General features: G+C 39.3%; 2 protein-coding genes across 6 annotated transcripts in view; one reads left to right on the forward strand and one right to left on the reverse strand.

Moving 5' to 3' along the window:
• The window catches only part of znrf3 (zinc and ring finger 3), a 136,101-nt gene extending 124,996 nt beyond the window's left edge, over window positions 1-11,105 (forward strand). For all 4 annotated transcript variants that reach the window (XM_051950442.1, XM_022207136.2, XM_022207134.2 and 1 more), the window contains 2 exons: window positions 7,357-7,459; window positions 7,563-11,105. In XM_051950442.1, coding sequence (XP_051806402.1) covers window positions 7,357-7,459; window positions 7,563-9,301 — 1,842 coding nt within the window. In that variant the 3' untranslated portion in view covers window positions 9,302-11,105. The remainder of the gene's footprint in view (window positions 1-7,356; window positions 7,460-7,562) is intronic.
• Window positions 365-19,620, reverse strand: coq5 (coenzyme Q5, methyltransferase). 2 transcript variants are annotated; one of them, XR_007942900.1, is made up of 9 exons: window positions 19,389-19,620; window positions 17,690-17,839; window positions 17,240-17,458; window positions 14,151-14,257; window positions 13,299-13,387; window positions 12,603-12,714; window positions 11,438-11,679; window positions 4,195-6,483; window positions 365-490 (listed from the first exon to the last, which is right to left on the reverse strand). XR_007942900.1 is itself a non-coding variant. In XM_022207137.2 (7 exons), exons 1-7 carry the CDS (start codon window positions 19,588-19,590, stop codon window positions 11,578-11,580), a joined length of 981 nt encoding a protein of 326 aa, XP_022062829.2. In that variant the 5' UTR covers window positions 19,591-19,620; the 3' UTR covers window positions 11,239-11,577. The 2 variants fall into 2 exon arrangements, 1 of the variants encoding a protein (XP_022062829.2); XM_022207137.2 differs by lacking the exons at window positions 365-490; window positions 4,195-6,483 and having other exon boundaries at window positions 11,239-11,679.
• Between the last annotated feature and the right edge of the window lie 518 nt (window positions 19,621-20,138).

Genomic DNA, 20,138 nt, shown 5'->3' on the forward strand with positions numbered 1-20,138 from the left:
TAGTATGTGGTCCGAAAATGGATAAAAACGTCATAGTTTCGTATGTCGTCCAAAATGTGACAAAAACGTCATAGTTTAGTATGTGGTCCAAAAATGGACAAAATTTTCAGTTTTGTATGTCGTCCGTACAATTTACAAAAAACGTCAGAGTTTACTATGTTGTCCGAAAATGGATAAGAAAATGCCATAGTTTAGTATGTCGTCCAAAATTTGACAAAAATATCATAGTTTAGTATGTCTTTCAAAAATATCATTACAGTTTTTCTCAATTGATAAGACACTGTTCCTGTAATATAGTACACATTTTCCAACACACTCCACAATATTTGCTTTATTTGAACACAATTCACAAAGCACTGCACACTTGTGTCAAAAGCGCACTTTATTTTAAATTTTGAATTTTTTTTTCAAAATTCAGGTACATGGGCAGGTCCAGGTTCTGGCTCTGGCTGTGGTCTGGGTCGCCCACGTCCTCTTCTTGCAACATGACCTCTTGCTCCTCTGACATCCACTGTGAACATTAAAATGTCATAGTTTTGCATTTTGTCAAAAATGGGGTAAAAATATCATAGTTCGTATGTCGTCCAAAATTTGACAAAAATGTCATAGTTTAGTATGTCGTCCGAAAATGGACTAAAAGGGCCATAGTTTAGTATGTCGTCAGAAAATGGACAAAAACGTCGTAGTTTAGCATGTCATTCAAAATATGACAAAAAACGTCCAAGTTTAGTATGTCGTCCAAAAATGGACAAAAACATCATAGTTTAGTATGTCGTCCAAAATGGGGTAAAAATGTCATAGTGTAGTATGTCGTCCAAAATGGGATAAATTCATCATAGTTTAGTATGTCTCTCGAAAATGGGGTAAAAACGTCATAGTTTAGTATGTGGTCCAAAATGTGACAAAAATGTCATAGTTTAGTATGTCGTCCGAAAATGGACTAAAAACGTCATGATTTAACATGTAGTCCAAAAATGGACAAAAACATCATAGTTTAGTATGTCGTCCAAAATGGGATAAATTCATCATAGTTTAGTATGTGTTTCAAAATATCATTACAGTTTTTCTCAATTGATAAGACACTGTTCCTGTAATGTAGTACACATTTTCCAATACACTCCACAATATTTTCTTTATTTGAATACAATTCACAAAGCACTGCACACTTGTGTCAAAAGCGCACTTTATTGTCAAATTTTGAACTTTGTTTTCAAAATTTAGGTACATGGGCAGGTCCAGGTTCTGGCTCTGGCTCTGGCTCTGGCTGTGGTCTGGCTCACCCACGTCCTCTTCTTGCAACATGACCTCTTGCTCCTCTGACATCCACTGTGAACATTAAAACATCATAGTTTTGCATTTTGTCAAAAATGGGGTAAAAACATCATAGTTTAGTATGTCGTCCAAAATGTCACAAAAAAACATCATAGTTTAGTATGTCGTCCACAATGGGATAAAAATGTCATAGTTTAGTATATCGTCAGAAAATGGACAAAAAAACGTTATAGTTAGTATGTCATCCGAAAATGGACAAAAATCGTCATAGTTTAGTATGTCTCTCGAAAATGGGGTAAAAACGTCATAGTTTAGTATGTGGTCCAAAATTTGACAAAAATGTCATAGTTTAGTATATCGTCAGAAAATGGACAAAAAAACGTTATAGTTAGTATGTCATCCGAAAATGGACAAAAATCGTCATAGTTTAGTATGTCTCTCGAAAATGGGGTAAAAACGTCATAGTTTCGTATGTCGTCCAAAATGTGACAAAAATGTCCTAGTTTAGTATGTGGTCCAAAATGGGATAAAAACGTCATAGTTTAGTATGTTGTCCGAAAATGGATAAAAACGTCATAGTTTCGTATGTCGTCCAAAATGTGACAAAAATGTCATAGTTTAGTATGTCGTCCGAAAATGGACAAAAATCGTCATAGTTTAATATGGGTTCCAAAATGTGACAAAAATGTCATAGTTTAGTATGTCGTCCGAAAATGGGGTAAAAACGTCATAGTTTCGTATGTGGTCCAAAATGTGACAAAAACGTCGTAGTTTAGTATGTGGTCCAAAATTTGACAAAAATGTCATAGTTTAGTATGTCGTCCAAAAATGGACAAAAACGTCATAGTTTCGTATGTCGTCCAAAATGTGACAAAAACGTTGTAGTTTAGTATGTCGTCCAAAATGGGATAAAAACGTCATAGTTTCGTATGTCGTCCAAAATGTGACAAAAACGTCATAGTTTAATATGGGTTCCAAAATGTGACAAAAATGTCATAGTTTAGTATGTCGTCCGAAAATGGGGTAAAAACGTCATAGTTTAGTATGTTGTCCGAAAATGGATAAAAACGTCATAGTTTAGTATGTCGTCCAAAATGTGACAAAAACGTCATAGTTTAGTATGTGGTCCGAAAATGGACAAAATCGTCATAGTTTAATATGGGTTCCAAAATGTGACAAAAATGTCATAGTTTAGTATGTCGTCCGAAAATGGGGTAAAAACGTCATAGTTTAAAAGTATGTAGTCCGAAAATGGACAACAAACGTCATAGTTTCGTATGTCGTCCAAAATGTGACAAAAACGTCGTAGTTTAGTATGTCGTCCGAAAATGGGGTAAAAACGTCATAGTTTAGTATGTGGTCCAAAATTTGACAAAAATGTCATAGTTTAGTATATCGTCCGAAAATGGGGTAAAAACGTCATAGTTTCGCATGTCGTCCAAAATGTGACAAAAATGTCCTAGTTTAGTATGTGGTCCAAAATGTGACAAAAACGTCATAGTTTCGTATGTCGTCCAAAATGTGACAAAAACGTCATAGTTTCGTATGTCGTCCAAAAATGGACAAAAACGTCATAGTTTCGTATGTCGTCCAAAATGTGACAAAAACGTCATAGTTTAGTATGTGGTCCGAAAATGGATAAAAACGTCATAGTTTCGTATGTCGTCCAAAATGTGACAAAAACGTCATAGTTTAGTATGTGGTCCAAAAATGGACAAAATTTTCAGTTTTGTATGTCGTCCGTACAATTTACAAAAAACGTCAGAGTTTACTATGTTGTCCGAAAATGGATAAGAAAATGCCATAGTTTAGTATGTCGTCCAAAATTTGACAAAAATATCATAGTTTAGTATGTCTTTCAAAAATATCATTACAGTTTTTCTCAATTGATAAGACACTGTTCCTGTAATATAGTACACATTTTCCAACACACTCCACAATATTTGCTTTATTTGAACACAATTCACAAAGCACTGCACACTTGTGTCAAAAGCGCACTTTATTTTAAATTTTGAATTTTTTTTTCAAAATTCAGGTACATGGGCAGGTCCAGGTTCTGGCTCTGGCTGTGGTCTGGGTCGCCCACGTCCTCTTCTTGCAACATGACCTCTTGCTCCTCTGACATCCACTGTGAACATTAAAATGTCATAGTTTTGCATTTTGTCAAAAATGGGGTAAAAATATCATAGTTCGTATGTCGTCCAAAATTTGACAAAAATGTCATAGTTTAGTATGTCGTCCGAAAATGGACTAAAAGGGCCATAGTTTAGTATGTCGTCAGAAAATGGACAAAAACGTCGTAGTTTAGCATGTCATTCAAAATATGACAAAAAACGTCCAAGTTTAGTATGTCGTCCAAAAATGGACAAAAACATCATAGTTTAGTATGTCGTCCAAAATGGGGTAAAAATGTCATAGTGTAGTATGTCGTCCAAAATGGGATAAATTCATCATAGTTTAGTATGTCTCTCGAAAATGGGGTAAAAACGTCATAGTTTAGTATGTGGTCCAAAATGTGACAAAAATGTCATAGTTTAGTATGTCGTCCGAAAATGGACTAAAAACGTCATGATTTAACATGTAGTCCAAAAATGGACAAAAACATCATAGTTTAGTATGTCGTCCAAAATGGGATAAATTCATCATAGTTTAGTATGTGTTTCAAAATATCATTACAGTTTTTCTCAATTGATAAGACACTGTTCCTGTAATGTAGTACACATTTTCCAATACACTCCACAATATTTTCTTTATTTGAATACAATTCACAAAGCACTGCACACTTGTGTCAAAAGCGCACTTTATTGTCAAATTTTGAACTTTGTTTTCAAAATTTAGGTACATGGGCAGGTCCAGGTTCTGGCTCTGGCTCTGGCTCTGGCTGTGGTCTGGCTCACCCACGTCCTCTTCTTGCAACATGACCTCTTGCTCCTCTGACATCCACTGTGAACATTAAAACATCATAGTTTTGCATTTTGTCAAAAATGGGGTAAAAACATCATAGTTTAGTATGTCGTCCAAAATGTCACAAAAAAACATCATAGTTTAGTATGTCGTCCACAATGGGATAAAAATGTCATAGTTTAGTATATCGTCAGAAAATGGACAAAAAAACGTTATAGTTAGTATGTCATCCGAAAATGGACAAAAATCGTCATAGTTTAGTATGTCTCTCGAAAATGGGGTAAAAACGTCATAGTTTAGTATGTGGTCCATAATTTGACAAAAATGTTATAGTTTAGTATGTCGTCCGAAAATGGACAAAAAACGTCATGATTTAACATGTAGTCCAAAAATGGACAAAAACGTGATAGTTTAGTATGTCATCCAAAATGGGATAAATTCATCATAGTTTAGTATGTCATCCGAAAATAGACAAAAACGTCCAAGTTTAGTATGTCGTCCGAAAATGGACAAAAAAACGTCATAGTTTAGTACGTGGTCCAAAATTTGACAAAAATGTCATAGTTTTGTATGTCATCCAAAACGTCACGACAATGTCATAGTTTCGTATGTATATCCCACTAAATGGAAAAGATGTAAAGAATTTTCACTGTTTCTTTCTTTAGTGGCAAATCCCTCCTGAAATTTTTACCATTAAGACAGACAGACAGACAAAACCTTTTTTGATTCCGCAGTGGGGAATTTTACAAGAAAAAAAAACTCAACGAGTGAGAGCTGCTGTAATTAGCTGCCAATAGAGTGGTTCCATCCTGGAGTGAGAGAGAGAGAAAACTATAAATATATTTATGCAGCATAACAAAGTTAAATTGCCATAGGTTTGAAGAAAAAAACAACAAAAATTAAAGATGATCAACATTTTTTACTGTTTTCTGACACGTTAATAAGTAACTTTGAATATCATTGACAGTTCAATGAAGATAGCCCTTAGTTGTAGCACCACAACAAATTATAGCTTCTTACATGACATTGAGAATTAGGCTGCGAACTGTTAACAGCACAGTAACAGTACTGCTATCTATAAATATGCGGCCAGAGCAGCAGTTCAAGTGGCATTTCACTTAGCATACGAAAGTTAGTCCCGTAAACCATCTGCCTTTGAAGGATGCTTTCATTAGAAATGTCTGAATAGTGCGTGCATAAGTGAACTTGATGGGAGTCAAACCTCTAAACTCTGGCCATGCTGATGTGGTCATCTAGCTGCTGAGTTTGTTTTTTTCATTACATATTCTGTACACATGAAACATAATGCAGTTCTGTGGACAATAGAATGGAAGTTCCCCTGATGTGCTCAGGGACCGCAGCCCTGCGATCTTTAGTGACGTTCTTTCCGGTACCTTTTAGATGTTTAGGTTGGTCTTTCAGAGCACCTGGAGAGATAAGGGTACCCAGAGTGCACTGGGTTGTGATTATGCTTCCTGTTTTCCCAGTGTGGCCTTCTTTAATCCTCGAAGGAGTCACTGGCAAAATATGTACCCTAATCTTGGACTTTGAGGATTTACTGTAACGCCATTGCTCATCCTCTTCCACGGACACTGCAGGGACAAACCCCAGTGCCCAGGGGGACATAGCTGGTGTGTGTGTTTTTGTGGTTATGTGTCTCTTTGGTAAGGAGGAGAAGAAAAACACAACAAAGCATGGCGCCAGGATTGCACAGAGGAAGTGGCGATATAAAAGGCTGAATGGCATCAAAGCGGTTTTTGAGCAGTGAACCAAGCAACAAAAGCTTCGGTGGAAAAGAGCCAAAAGATGAGTCACATTAAGCCACAGAGTAAAGTATTTATGACAGAGGAAGAGTTCTCGCTGGAAAATATATTATAAATTCCTATTCACAGTGCTCCTGCCTTTGTGTCTTCGAATTCCTCCGTCTGAATGCAAAGCATTGCATTCTTTTCATATCAATCCTCAGGAGTAAGCGTGTTGTTTGTTTTGTTCCAGAAAGCGGTGACATTGAGCATCGGTGTTGTATTTGTACTGTGGCGTGGCATCGAGTTAAGAATTTTGTTTGTGGAATGATGTGAAGTTGGCTCGTTCAGAGTTACAAAAGTTGATTAGACTCACAACCATTAACTCGAAGAACAGTTCTGTATGGCTTTGCTGCCACCTTCTGGACATCCAGCTGCTCTCAACTCCACATTAATTCACCCTCTGAGAGTTCCACATCTTTTAAGCTGCACCTTTGAATCACTGCTTGTATAAAATGGCATTAAAGTTGACCCCCTTCATTAGTAGTTAGTGCTTGATCTGCTCCTGCAAACAGTGGAAAAATAACAGTCATTTTCCAGAAATATTGCAAAATTGCTTTACTGATGTTTTAAAGAAACTGATTGATCATATTAAATCTGAAAAAGACCTTTAATGTGCCACTAGGCTCGAACAGAGATGATGAATATAAATCATAAGTAACGTCAGCACAAATTTTCTTGGAAAAAATGCTCAAAGAAAACCTTTCAGTGCGCTTCCTACTTGTTTGGCTATTCTCATATATTGCATCTTTGATGAAGGTGCAGTATATGAGATGTTAAACATAAATATAGCATTAAAATAGCTGTAAACAACTATCTTCTATGCAAAGATCAGGTATAGTAACCACATCCTGTGTGTGTTTGCATTGGTGTAAGTTAGTATATGTGAGTCCCTTTCATTGAAACTAAAGAACTGTACTATGAAGCGAGATTAGCGGGTTAGCATGGTATGCTTAGTCAAAAGAGTTTTCAGTATCACAAAAGGTAACCTGCTAGATCACTATGGTAACTGATGCTGCAGAGCTAACCTGCTCCAACAGGAGGTTCTGTTCAGAGTTTGGGATTTAAATCAGCTGTAAGAAGCTTCTCACTATTTCTTTTTCTGACCATATTCCATCAGCTGAGGGAATGTCATATCTGCTAACCTGTTTAGCCACATGTTATAATGCCACTGAACAAAGCATTGCCATGGAAACCTGCATGCATTTAGTTGAAGGAGAAATGCAGGTGTGTTTAAAAATATGTAGATACAACCTACTGTACATGAAATGGTTAGCTCCAAGAGGATTGGCAGCATGATGAACTACTTGTCCACTATTAGTGTGTGCAATCAGAAAGTAGTATTAAGGATTAAATTGTGTTGTCTTTTCCTCTACAGGAGCTGCGGGTTATCCCCTGTGCTCACAGATTTCATAAGAAATGTGTCGACCCTTGGCTGCTCCAGCATCACACCTGTCCTCACTGTAGACACAACATCATCGGTAAGTTGGTGGACACCCCGACTATTTCAGATTACTTCACTCGAGGAAACAAACATTCCTAAAGTTTGTGAGATTCTTAATGCAACATTATTTCTCTATGCAGAGCAAAAGAAGGGAAATCCAGGACCAGCATGCATGGACCCTGGTAACCCAGTTCACAGCCGGCAGCGGGTGGTGCTGCCGGTCCATTATCCCGGCAGAGTGCACCGTGCTGGTCAGGTGACGGCGTATCCAACCAGAACCAGCATGGACCCCCACGGCAACCCCATCACAGTGCTCACTGTGGACCAGCACCCAGACCCTCAAGGTCTGTACACACCTCAGTCGACGTCTGCCTTTCTGCGGAGCTACCACCCCACCCTCCACCTGGAGCATTCACTCAACCCCCACCACTGTGGATTAGAGCACCGTGGACCCCCCGCCTACCCCGCACAGCCACATCATGCTGCTTTTAAACGACCTAAGTTCCATGGTCGCAACTTTTCCCGAGCAGCCTGTTTTTCGCAGTACGAAACCATGTACCACCACTACTATTTTCAGGGGTTGACTTTCCCTCAACAGCCTGAAGGTGGCCAAGGGCCTGCTGTGGCAGGGCAGCTTGGTGGAGGAGCAGCACACAAGGGCCACCACAGTAGGGTCTTTCAGCAAGGGCTGTTATACCCCACAGTGGTACACATGGCACCTGCCTCTTCTTCGAGGATAGGTGATACCGGCAGCACTTCTGGCCTGAGCTGCTATCATGGCCACCGCTCAGTGTGCAGCGGTTACCTTGCTGATTGTCCTGGTAGCGACAGCAGCAGCAGCAGCTCTGGCCAGTGCCACTGTTCCTCCAGCGACTCCATGTTGGACTGTACTGAGGTCAGCAACCAGGGGGTGTATGGGAGCTGCTCCACCTTCCGCAGCTCACTGAGCAGCGACTACGATCCGTATGTCTACAGGAGTAAGAGTCCATGTAGGGGCTCTGCAGGGGAAGCAGGGGCTGCGGCGTGCACCACAGTTTCTGCCGAGGACTCATCCCCTGCTCCCTTGGGACATGACTGCCTTCAGCTCCCTTCTGGAGCTTTGGGATATAATTCGGGGGACCACCTCTCCAACTGCAGTTTGGAGCCCAGCTACAGCAGTCGCTCATCACTGGAACCCAGGGAGAACAGCAACACTAGCACTACCTCAGCCGGGGCTGTAGAGGCCGTCGGAGGCGACAGGGGAAAAGGGGCACAAGAGGAGTCAGGGGAGCTTGGGGCTGCAGCTTGTAGCTGCTGTTTTGAAGTGCTTCCTTCCACTGTGGAGTGCAAAGGGCAGGACTTGGACCAAGCTGGGCCTCTGGCCTCGGGACGCTGTCACAGGGGGGTGGACTTTCAGAGCGCCACCACCAAGAACTACTTTGCTCCTGAGCACATGTGCCCTTCCTCGGAGCAGGTGAGCTATGAAGGGCTTCCTTGCTGCTTCTACAAAGAGATGAAGGTCCACAGGACCACAGCAGGGCATTATACTGAGGACTACGCTGTTAATGTGCAGTATGCAGACTCAGAGACCTGCTCTGGACAGGGCTGCTGCGAACTCAACCAGAGAATACCCATAATTCCTGAGGACACAGATTGTGAATTGGGCACAGGGGTAGAGACCCAGAGCAGCTTACTACCTGTCAGCGTCATAGTGGAGGCAGAGTTGCAGACAGGGGATCAACATGAGCCCAAGGAGAGGTACTTCACCACAGGACAGTTTAGAGGTCTGCCATACCCTCAGGAGGAGGAGACCAGGGCTTTGTTCCATCCTCAGCTCTCTACAAGCCCCCCTGCACTGGGCAGCAGTACTTCAACAAATGAGGGAGGTCTGGCCATATGAACTTGAGTCGAGAAAGAACAGGACTCAGTCAAAACATGTGGTACCATGTCAGTCAGTCAATCGTTGAAACCCTCAGTTGCCTTGTTCTAACCTTGCTCTCTGAGCACTGAATGTTATCATCTTAGATTGTGTGGATGTCTACTGAAATGGCCAGTCATTTCTAGATGTAAAATGTATCAAGTTCATTCCTGTGGCCACAGACGTCTCAAGACTCAGAGACAGAGTGATACTACAAATACAACTGAAACTAGAATTAGGTTGAATTTGGCATCTATTTGAAGACTGTCTGCAGCCATCAAGGGTTAGTAATCTGGGCCCATTTCTTGTGAGATGTTTTTGAGACTCCATCTTTGGTGCAAGCTCGAGGAATCTGAGATTTTTCTCTACAAACATACACTCTTAATTCACAAACATCTGCATCTTCATGTATACATTTTGTATATGTGCGCACATGAACACTGACTGCCTATAAAGCTTCAACCACCAATTGAAATAGGTTCTATGGACATAGCTATACCAAAACAGAAAGACATGATTGTTTGTTTGTTTTTTTACTTTTTTGAAGAGCAGGGAAAAGGGTCTTTCTAGGTGTGTGTGACCCACACATTTCTCTGAGGAGAAAAAGCTATATATTACAGAAAATAATGCATAGAAATGTGAATGCAAGGCGGACACTGGTCTCTACTCAATATACAGAATTTGTTTTATGCATTGCATTTCTGTCCAGTAGTGGCCTACCTGTATGAGATGTGCCAGAGCGACATGAGAGCCTTACGCTGGTAAACTAATTGTAGCAATATGAAAAGACACTGCACAGCTTTAGGGTCTAACTACGGACCAAAGCGAGTGTCTCGGGGTCAGTAGATTTCTTCAGAAGTAGAGTATATCACTCTACGTCTTGTTTGGAACCCCTTAAAAGTGTATTTTTGCTATCACTTGCCCAATTTCCTAAATGACACATGCTCTAATTAATATCTATAAAGGTTCTAGCATGTATCAAAAGGCCAAAGGAAAGTAGCTGGAAACGACTCATATTTCATAAGGGTTCCTTATTGTACTGTGACTTTTTTTTAATTAAATGATGCAGTTATACATACCACAGTTTATCCGTTTGAATCATATCATGCTGTGCATAATACATACTTTACAATATCAATGCTTGTCATTTATGCCTTTCTGTTTGTCCTGCAGACTGTTTTTTATACTGTTTCTATGAAATATACACATTCTCTAAACAGAGGAAAACCTGAAATAACCCTATTTATAAGTTAACCCAGTGCTGTAATCAAGTGAGAATCTAATCTTGCCTTTTGCATAGAGATATGTACCTACTGCAAATATAACATTTTGGGGTACTTGAGTCACTATTTAATTTTTTTGTTATTGTTTCTAGCACTTAAGATAAAAAATGTGTACAAAAATTAATATTTTTTAAGAATATAATTATTTTCTGTCATTACCATTACAAATGTTTAAAAAAGGCTAGAAATCAATCTGTGTATATTTCTGTACCTGTATAGCAAACACATTTCATAAATGGAAATATGTTCTCTGAATATTTATTTACTAATATATTTATCTTTAAGCCATGTCTTATGTTCAGAGTGTATGAACGTTTGAGTTATTTGGTTGCTTTTTATTTTGAGAAAAATCACTAACATGAGACTTTGTATATACATGGTAATTGCACACAAGACGATTAAATCTTCTCTGACCAAAAAACTGATTTTAAAACTTTAGTACTATACAGTTTTGTAATTAAAGTGTACAAAGATCTGTAAAATATACAGTTTTATTCAAGTAACTCATGTTGTGGTGTCCTGCTTTTCATTACACTGAGGTGTTCACTTATTTCATTCTAAAGGTGATGCATTTAAATACATGATTTATTGTAAATAATTAGCACTCTTTGGGAATAAGCCATTCAGATACAGATATTAGCATTTGCACATTTAATTATCTCAATGTCAAAACACTGGTGTTACAAAAAATATTCAAACTGTTCATGTTTTAACATTAATACAGCAGATAGTGAAAACTCTTTTTACTTTGCTGTTTTTTCTACTCATGTCAAAACCAAGTGCATTTTCCATGATGATCGCTGAGCAGATATCAGAATAAATAATGCTCACTGACCTGATTTTCTGTCATTGTGCAGTGGCATCTGCAGAGAGCAGCTTCATGTCTGCAAACAGTCTCTCATACAGGCAGAAAAGCCTGAAACACAGCCAGTCTTTTTACTCGCTGATTTTTGCAGGAGGCATTCTGAGTGCATCTCACAGCTTGAAACCAGAGTGAAGAGCCACGACTCCACCAGTGAGGTTGTAGTACTTCACACAGTAGAAACCTGCGTCCTCGATCATGCCTTTGAACTCCTCCTGCAGAAGAAGAGCAAAGGAAATGATTAACACTGAATCTACACAGTAACACAACTGCACACAGACGGACCAGTAAATATCAGATAACGTGAAAGTGGATTGTTACATTAATGACTAGCATCACAGACAGAAAGAAACAAGACACATATAGAACTAATATTTGACAGAAATGGTTTTTTTGAAGCGCCCACGTTGCTTCGTTTTCTAAAGTTTAATGAAATATTTCACCAGAGAAGTGTAACTCAAAGCAGGAATAGCGAGTTTTCAGTATCAAAGATGGCTCTCTTTTAAGCGGACAGATCGCCATGGTAACCGATGCTGAACAGCTAACCTGCTCAGGAGGAGGTTTTGTTCGGACCTAACTAGGCTGTCATAGATATCTATAGAAGACATTATTCATATCTCTGGTTGGCATCGTAGTTCGGACTTGAACATACGCATCGTTAATGTTCAGTTGGACCACCGGCGTACTTGATCAGGTCACCACCTGGACCTGGATCTACTCCGGGTGTCAAACCTGCGGCCCGCGGCTCAAAACCGCTGCTGTTGCCTAACCCTACTTAACCACATTTAACCCGAAAACAACAACAAAAAACAGTAAACGTACAACAGAAAAGCCGCTAGGTGGCCACAGAGTGAAACGTAACTCGCGTGTGTTCACTCAGAGAGGGGGGAATCAGATTTTTTTTGAGTCAGCTAAGATCTTTCTTGGTTCACTGCAGCCCTTATACATCATTCATGTCATTTATTACACTTAAAAAAACATGACCAAGTCCCCAAAACAAAATCACAAATGTAACATCTTTGAAAGGAAACTCTACAGTAAAGATGTCAAAACTGGAAAAACAGGATGAGAAACAGCATCAAATGACAGAAGTAGATATCTCAAATATGAAGTGAATCAGAAAAATTAAACTTCTTACTTGGTTGGGAAACTTGCGGATGCTCTCTACCAAATACTGATAGGACTTCCAGTCTCCTGCAATCACCTCTCCTATAACTGGGATCATCTGGAAACTGTATGCGTCATAAATACTGAAAAGAGAGCAGGATACAATTTAAAAGAAGAGCTAAAAGATGTTTTATACATTTGAGAGTAATACAAAATGCCTGAGAGTCTGACTGCAGTATATTACAAGAAATTCAAATTGTCCCCCGATTCCTGAATTTGTGTTTTCTTTTACACAAATAATCAAATTTCCCAGGAGAGGATGGACAAGTAACTTGCTTAACTAGGAGGAAGTCACATTTAAAAGAGAGAATTTGAATATTAGTGAAGCAAAATATTAAAAAAAAAAAAAAAGCATATTTAAATAAATGTAAAATTTTGATTAAAAAAGTATATATTTACAAAGCACACAAACACAAATCCTCCTTTGTCACAACGATGTAATTAATTCCTACTGGGTGCAGAACCACAAGAGGGCAGTGTTGTTCCAAAACAGAAAAAGCGAAAGCTTGTTGAATCTAACAGGCTTATGGAAAACATATCGGCTTTGCTAGACTTTATAACACTAAATAATACTGTGTTACATATTGATTTGATTACAGACTTCACAGGTTTCTACAACTGCTTGCATGTCAGGATTCATCCATCCTGATCAAACACTGTTCCTCACCGTGACAGAATAGGATTATTCACTTTGCTGAACTCTAAGCACATGAACCTGCCGCCGGGCTTCAGGACCCGCAGAGCCTCCTGAAGAGCCTGAAAAATGAATAAAATGTTGGTTACAGCTCGTCATGTGTTGGATGTCATCGTAAACTCTGTGTCACTGGATTTTCTACAATATGGAGGTCGGAGTTTTGGGGAAGTCAGATTTTAAAACAGCAGAATTTAATCATTTACATGAAAAAAAACTGTTTCAGAAGTTGTAGTGTGTCTGTACTGAAAAAGGAAAACAATGGGGTTTAGCTTACTAGTTTTTACGTTCACAAACGTACGCCGATCGACATACGTTTGTCTGTGAATCTGTCTGTTACTGAAAAACGGACAAAAAGATTTGGATGAACTTTTCAGGGGAAGGTCAGAAATGGCACAAGGACCACCTGATTAGATTTTGGGAGTGATGCATCTTACAGTCTGAATCCATGGATTTGTTAAGGAATTCCAATCGAGACATACAGCGGCCGGCACGACGTCACCGTAACCATGACAACAGCTGAACACCATGTCAGTTGCCTGCATCAATTCACTCGACCCCCTACATATTTCGGCCACACAATTCGGTATCTGTACATAATGTACGCATGCACAACACACATCTGTGCTCAGGCGAGGCAATTTTGTAAAATGCTTTAATTTGTGGGTCGATCTATTTTAAATGGCCAGATTCTATGTTGCTGTGATTTCTGAATACACAACTGAGGAATGAACAGTCTTGGTGAAGTACTGCGCCCTCTGAGTGCTTTTCTTGTTATATCCGTGATCATGTTTGGAGAGAAGCCGCAGTCATGACTCGGTCCGTTACCTGATCTATATGAGTGACGTTTCGAATGCCGAATGCGATGGTGTAAATATCAAACTGGTCATCATCGAAGGGCAGCTCCTCTGCATCTCCCACCACCCATGACAGCCCTGACAAGAAACACACACACGTTAGAAACAACATCGCCGAGACGTTTGCAACTTCAGATCTCAGGTGCGGTGGGTTGAAGGTCGTTTTCATGTGCTTGTAGCAGGAATGTCAGTTTGAAAACATGCCACATTCCTGTAGTAGTTACAGTGTTTCTGCATCGCTGCACTAAAACCTCCCACATTTATCGCTACGTTGTCGACGTGTCCTTCCAGCATGTGCTCCGTCCTCTCCAAGTGTTTCCTGAGTGTTTGTTCGCTGAATGTTGCCACAAAAATGCACAAAATTATTCATGAATGTTGACACCACGTCAAATCAGAGTTTTTCCGCAGTGACAGCTGCACGGCTCCATCAGAGCTCAGCAAACACACATTATTCCTCTGAATACATTTACATGCACATTAGTCTCCCGGTTATGAGACGCCTCCTCATTTCTGACTCGTGTTAGATTATTAATCTTTACAATCAAAGAGCTCGTTTTGCTACATAAGTGGCCACTTGAGTCAAATGCTTCTCTTCAGATTGACGGCAAGCATTTTTTTACAGAAAGTTTTTTTTTTTTTTTATAAAATGAGCCAACCTTCTGGAATCAGTGTAACTCTCATTTTATGTTCACGTAAGACAGAAGTACACAGAACCTACTCTAATTTAGACAGAACGTATTCTGAATGTATCCGATTGAGGAAAAACAAAACAAGACCAACATAAGTTTATTTTAAAAAAAGGAACAGTTTTGGATACTTCTGGACATGTTGGCTGCTTCAGTGGTTTAAAAAAAAAAACCCTGGATGATGTGTTTATGATACATGTGACAGTTTGAGGTTCCTTCAGAGCAGCACAGTGAGAACAATGATGGAAGGGAAATGACAAAAAGGCTTCCTAAACATTTTCTACATTTACATATGCAAATTTACAGATTTCTCGGAGGGTTTTAGGAACATTTTTGACATCCGAGTAGAAATAGCTGAATGTCTATCACGTGACTAAGTGGTTTTAGAGCCGACTCATGTTTCTAAATGACTGTAGTTGTCATTAGACATTTCACTCAACCCGTGACAATAAAGCCTCCATCTCTATCCACAAGGAGAAGCAGCAAAGTAGTGTTATCTTCCAGTAACATATTGTATAAATAACACTGTATTATTGTTCCCTACATATTTTTAATCTCTTTCCAAATGTTTCAGACTCTCACACTGTCTAACCTGCAAAAGCATATTTCATCCAGCACACGAACCTGCATTCCACTGAATGACAATTTTCAGTAACATTATAGGAAGTTGGGGAACATTCTGTATATATCAACAATCATAAATGCGTTTCAAAAATGATAATTAAATTGGTAAAATACGAAGATTTGAATATATGCAGCCCTTTGTAAAAAAAGGAGGAAAAACAAAATAAAATTTCTGTTGAGCTGAATCTCAGGACATGGGACTAAATACTACACTTCCCAGAATGCACCGGTAGCAGCAAACAGGTGCTTGATACCTGATCAGTCATCACTGATTGAGAGCACCTGGGAAGGACTGGGGGAAGCTCAGTCATTCAGACAAACCGTCTTCAGAGGAGAAAGAAACAAGGAAAGAACAAAGGAGATCCAAATCCACTCATGGATTCAGTCCAAAGACGCCAGTGGTTGGTGAAATGTTTATTTGCTTTCTTGGTGTTCTGGAATGTTTCTTCTTATGGTCGAGTTTATGTTAACTGCTGTGTGATTGGCTAATGAAAGCACTGCAGCATTTACTTCATTGATTTTATGTCAAATGAGTTTGAATTAAGATATTTCATTTTGAGTTTAAGTAAAAATATAGAATATATAAGTGTTCTGTTAAATGTTAAAACTTTACTGAACTTTCCCAAAATGCTGATTATTCCTTTACTCAATTTAAAAGGCTTTAACATGTGGAAACGTAATCAAAATTAGATTAGTCTTTATTTGCTTTAAAATTGATTCATTTAAATGGTTAATATGTCAAGTTTTCTGGTTCTGTGTTTGATGGTGTTAACTTTGTTTCTCTGTCTTTAAAGGTTTACAAACTACTGCAATAACACGACCAACTAACTAAAAAGGAAAATAAAAGTTTGAGTTGGAAACTTGAATTGAGCCGTCCTCGAGTGCTTTGAACAGAAAGAAGTGGACTGATTTCAATCTTCTCAGTATTTATATTAAAAATAATAACCAATATTAACCTCTACCCTGCCAGGACTGTATACATTAAATTAAATAAGACTTATAGATAATAGGGCTCCAGAGGAAACAGCAATGAAGAAAAATATGATCTTCCACATATGAAGTAGGTAATGTTTCAAATGGCATGTAGGAAAAGTTAACATCAATAATGGATTTACGTAGGACTCTCTCAGTACAATATCTAAACAATCAGCATCTAAGCCTCCAGAAGTCCATGCAGTATTCATTTATACATGCATAAAGAATGTATGATAGCAAATTAAACGTGTTTCCTCTTAAAATAAATGTGCGAAAAATTCCTCTTAATTATAGGAAGAGTCAAATAATTTAAAAAGTGCAGTCTGGAGAGAGTCTGTTTATATTTCTTAAAGTTACATCAGTGCAGAACTCAGAAATGTTCAGTGAAGTTTCAGATTAGGTTACTGGTAATGCTATTAATCTGTAATTTAAACATATTGCTGCATGTTCTCTAAACTCATTTGAATAGAGGTGAAGGCAGATCTACAGAGGAGGTGCAACCGATCACACTTCTTACTATGTTTATCCCCTGCTTGTTTGATCTATATATTTTTAAAAATTCTGAATTTTACGTTTCAGAAAACAGAGTATTATATTTTTCTATATCTTCTTTCCTTCGCTGCACTCGTACAAATCTGGAAATTACTAAAATCTAATGCTTTGTTTTTCCACACTGTAAAGAAACTCCACTAAAATCTAACGTTTCAGTGGAAAACCCAGAGATCAAGTTTGCAGCCTGATGACCCTAGAAGTGGTTTGAAGGTTAGCAGCTCACCAGCGCTGACGCCCAGACTGTCGGCTTTCTGCTTGCCCACTTTCAGCATCTCCTTGTTGATGTCGCACACCACGGCCCGCGACTCTCGGGGCTCGTCCTGGGTGGAATAGTTGTTGGAGATGTCCCGCCACGACGGCGTCTGGCTGGACCGAGCCACCCGCCTCTTCTGACGCTCTTCTTGTGAACGAATGTAGTCCAGGAAACGGAAAGAAATGTCGCCTAAAGAGGGAAGAAAATCAGATCAGAAATGAAGAAAAATGTCAATCATTCCAAATCCCCACGATAGAATCCTCAAATGTCTTGTTTTTAATCACAACCCAAAAGATGTTCACTTAACTGTCATAGAGAAGCAAAGAAATCAGAAATTTTGGACCCTGTAATAAGAGAATTTTGACTTTTCTTCATGTCATCATCAGCGAATTGATTTATCGTTGCAGCAAACCGTTCTACCTGTTCCACCCGCCATGTCCAGCAGCTGAGCTCCAGGCTGAGGGTGCATGACGTGCAGCAGCGTGTCCTTCCACATTCGATGAATCCCCAGACTCATGGCATCGTTCATGATGTCATACTTCTGCGCCACATTCTCAAACACCTTATACACTGAAAAAGCAACGACAGAAAAGAACATCGTCTCACTGGAAGTTATTTGGGGTGTATTTTATGCTGTGACTCGTGTAACATATACATTTTTCCTTTGAAGCTTTGTGTCATGTTTTGTCAGTTAATATATTCACTTTATTCTGTTGATACTTTATATGTTCACCTTTATTTTTAATTACAGACTCAATCTTCCCCAGTACAGAGGATATCAAACTTGTGCAAAGGTGTTCTGCCATTCTTCGGACTATTTTACACCTCCGTGCTTCACTGTCAGAGCTACGCATTCACTGGGGGAGCTCCACTTCAAACATGCTGACCATGATACATCTAAATAAAGAACATGCTCCCGATATACATGAGGCTTTGTTCAATATCTTTAATGGTACTTTAAGGTTTGTTTCCTTGCCCGAGTCCTTCATACTGTCAGAGCTGCCACAGAAAGCCTCATTTCTATTCTGTGCCAAGTCTGAGTCACCTAACTTTGTGCTTGTCAGAGTTAGAATGTGCAATTAGTAAACAGTTAGTGGTACTACTGTTTATTCTACACGTTCCGATTGTTGCTGCAGCTGTTTCCACCGGGTCTTAGCTGGTCATCGATTTTCCTGTATTCTTTTCAAAAGCCTGACGATTGCACTTTTCAAATCCTCTGGCAATTATTTGCTATGATGCATACATGAAGATAGACACAGCCCACAGGTAGAAGCAAGATCTGGTGTTCCCAGGTCATTTTACAAACATTCATGTAGTTTGGTTGCTCAGAAATTTCAGCTTAGTTTCAATAATCACTACTTTTCTCACTTGTGGGTCGATCACAGGTGTATTCACTTTTTTTGCATTGAGCTTCTCCTGTTGGGTCTGTGTTAGTTGTTGATTCTTCAAGTCAATTTGTAAAATAATACAGTTTTATGAGATGATACAGTTTGGAATCATCTCACATTCAAGTGATACTGCACTCACTTCTGTTGCATGTTGTACAATCTGCAGTAATGATCTGAAGTTGGGGTTCCTGAACAGCCACAGCTGAAAGAGGACTGACCCTGACAATATGCCACAATATATACTTCTGTATTATAATACAGTTCAGTCTCCGTGGGTCAGATAAAGTTTAAACCTTATTGCGAGACAACGCTGATAATAAAACTGAATGTGCGGGATGAATTCTGAAGTCATGCCACGCCCACACACGTTTTGTCCCCCACAACCTCAGTTTTTTGTTTGTTTTTTTAAAATATGATTTAAAACCAATTCGTATCCAACTATTTTAAAGTCGGCATTGACAAAATAAACCAAAATGCAAACATGCTAGTTGACTTACCTCTTCTTTACACACAAAAAAGTTAAAGGAATCACCTTACAAGTGTTTAAAGGTTTACTGAAAGTCACTAAACTTTCAATTATGGGCCGAATTGTCAAATAAAACCTCATGAATCTAAAACCATCTCAAACTCCGACCGCCGCCGTGTTTCTATCAACAAGGAGGCAGCGAACTCTTAAAAAGCGATAATTCTGAATAATGTTTGGTACAGAAGCCAGGGGGCGTTTCTCTCACCTCTCTTCGCTTTCTCCGTCTCGGGAACCGTCTCGAAGCCAAAATGTGTACTTCTGTCCTCGGCTTCGTCACTGAAACATCGACAGACCAAAGGTCCACGACAGCAGTCGGACCGAGCTGCAGCTCCGGCGGCGGTCAGGGTGATATTTTTGTGAGAAAGACGGATCGCTCGGCGGACCAGCAGTCTCATGGATGCCGCCATCTTTCCTGATTACGTGAACTTTCTTTCTTCTTTTCGTTCTTTTTATTGGCGGTTGGCAACCAACTTTTAGGTGCATTTACCGCCACCTACTGGACTGGAGTGTGAGTCAAGAGATGGTCAGAACAGAAAGAAAAACAAAAACAAACAAACAAACAAATATATATATCCTATTTCATAACCCCGTTGCCCTCAAATAATTCATTAAAACACCTAATCCTTCCTGTAACGCACTCCCTAAAAGACTACCTAATGTTAACTCCTGTTTCCTCTCTGCAACATTTATATCACCCTTCCCCAAAGTGTATTAATGAACATTAAAGTCCCCACACCATACAATTTTGTCTTGCATCTGCCCAGCTACGTTATTTAATGAAGCCAATATTAATTTATTACATGGGTTGTAGTATTAACTATTGTTATATTTCCACTGCAAAAATAATTATGAACATGTAGAACCACCAACCCATGTCTGCGAGTTAGGAGGATTCCCATTAAGCATTTCTTTCACACCCTCCCAGTGCAACCCTTTCACCCCAAGATATTTCTCT

This window comes from Acanthochromis polyacanthus, chromosome 7 (assembly GCF_021347895.1).
Source record: "Acanthochromis polyacanthus isolate Apoly-LR-REF ecotype Palm Island chromosome 7, KAUST_Apoly_ChrSc, whole genome shotgun sequence".
Classification (NCBI taxonomy): domain Eukaryota; kingdom Metazoa; phylum Chordata; class Actinopteri; family Pomacentridae; genus Acanthochromis; species Acanthochromis polyacanthus.

What these genes read in the sequence shown, in the direction of transcription:
- coq5 (XM_022207137.2), bottom strand. Translation starts at nt 19,590, where the DNA reads ATGGCGGCATCCATGAGACTGCTGGTCCGCCGAGCGATCCGTCTTTCT. An exon ending in GACGGAGAAAGCGAAGAGAG is followed by an intron (nt 17,840 to 19,388) that starts GTGAGAGAAACG and finishes TTGCTTTTTCAG; the next exon opens with TGTATAAGGTGTTTGAGAAT. An exon ending in AATAATCCTATTCTGTCACG is followed by an intron (nt 12,715 to 13,298) that starts GTGAGGAACAGT and finishes CTCTCTTTTCAG; the next exon opens with TATTTATGACGCATACAGTT.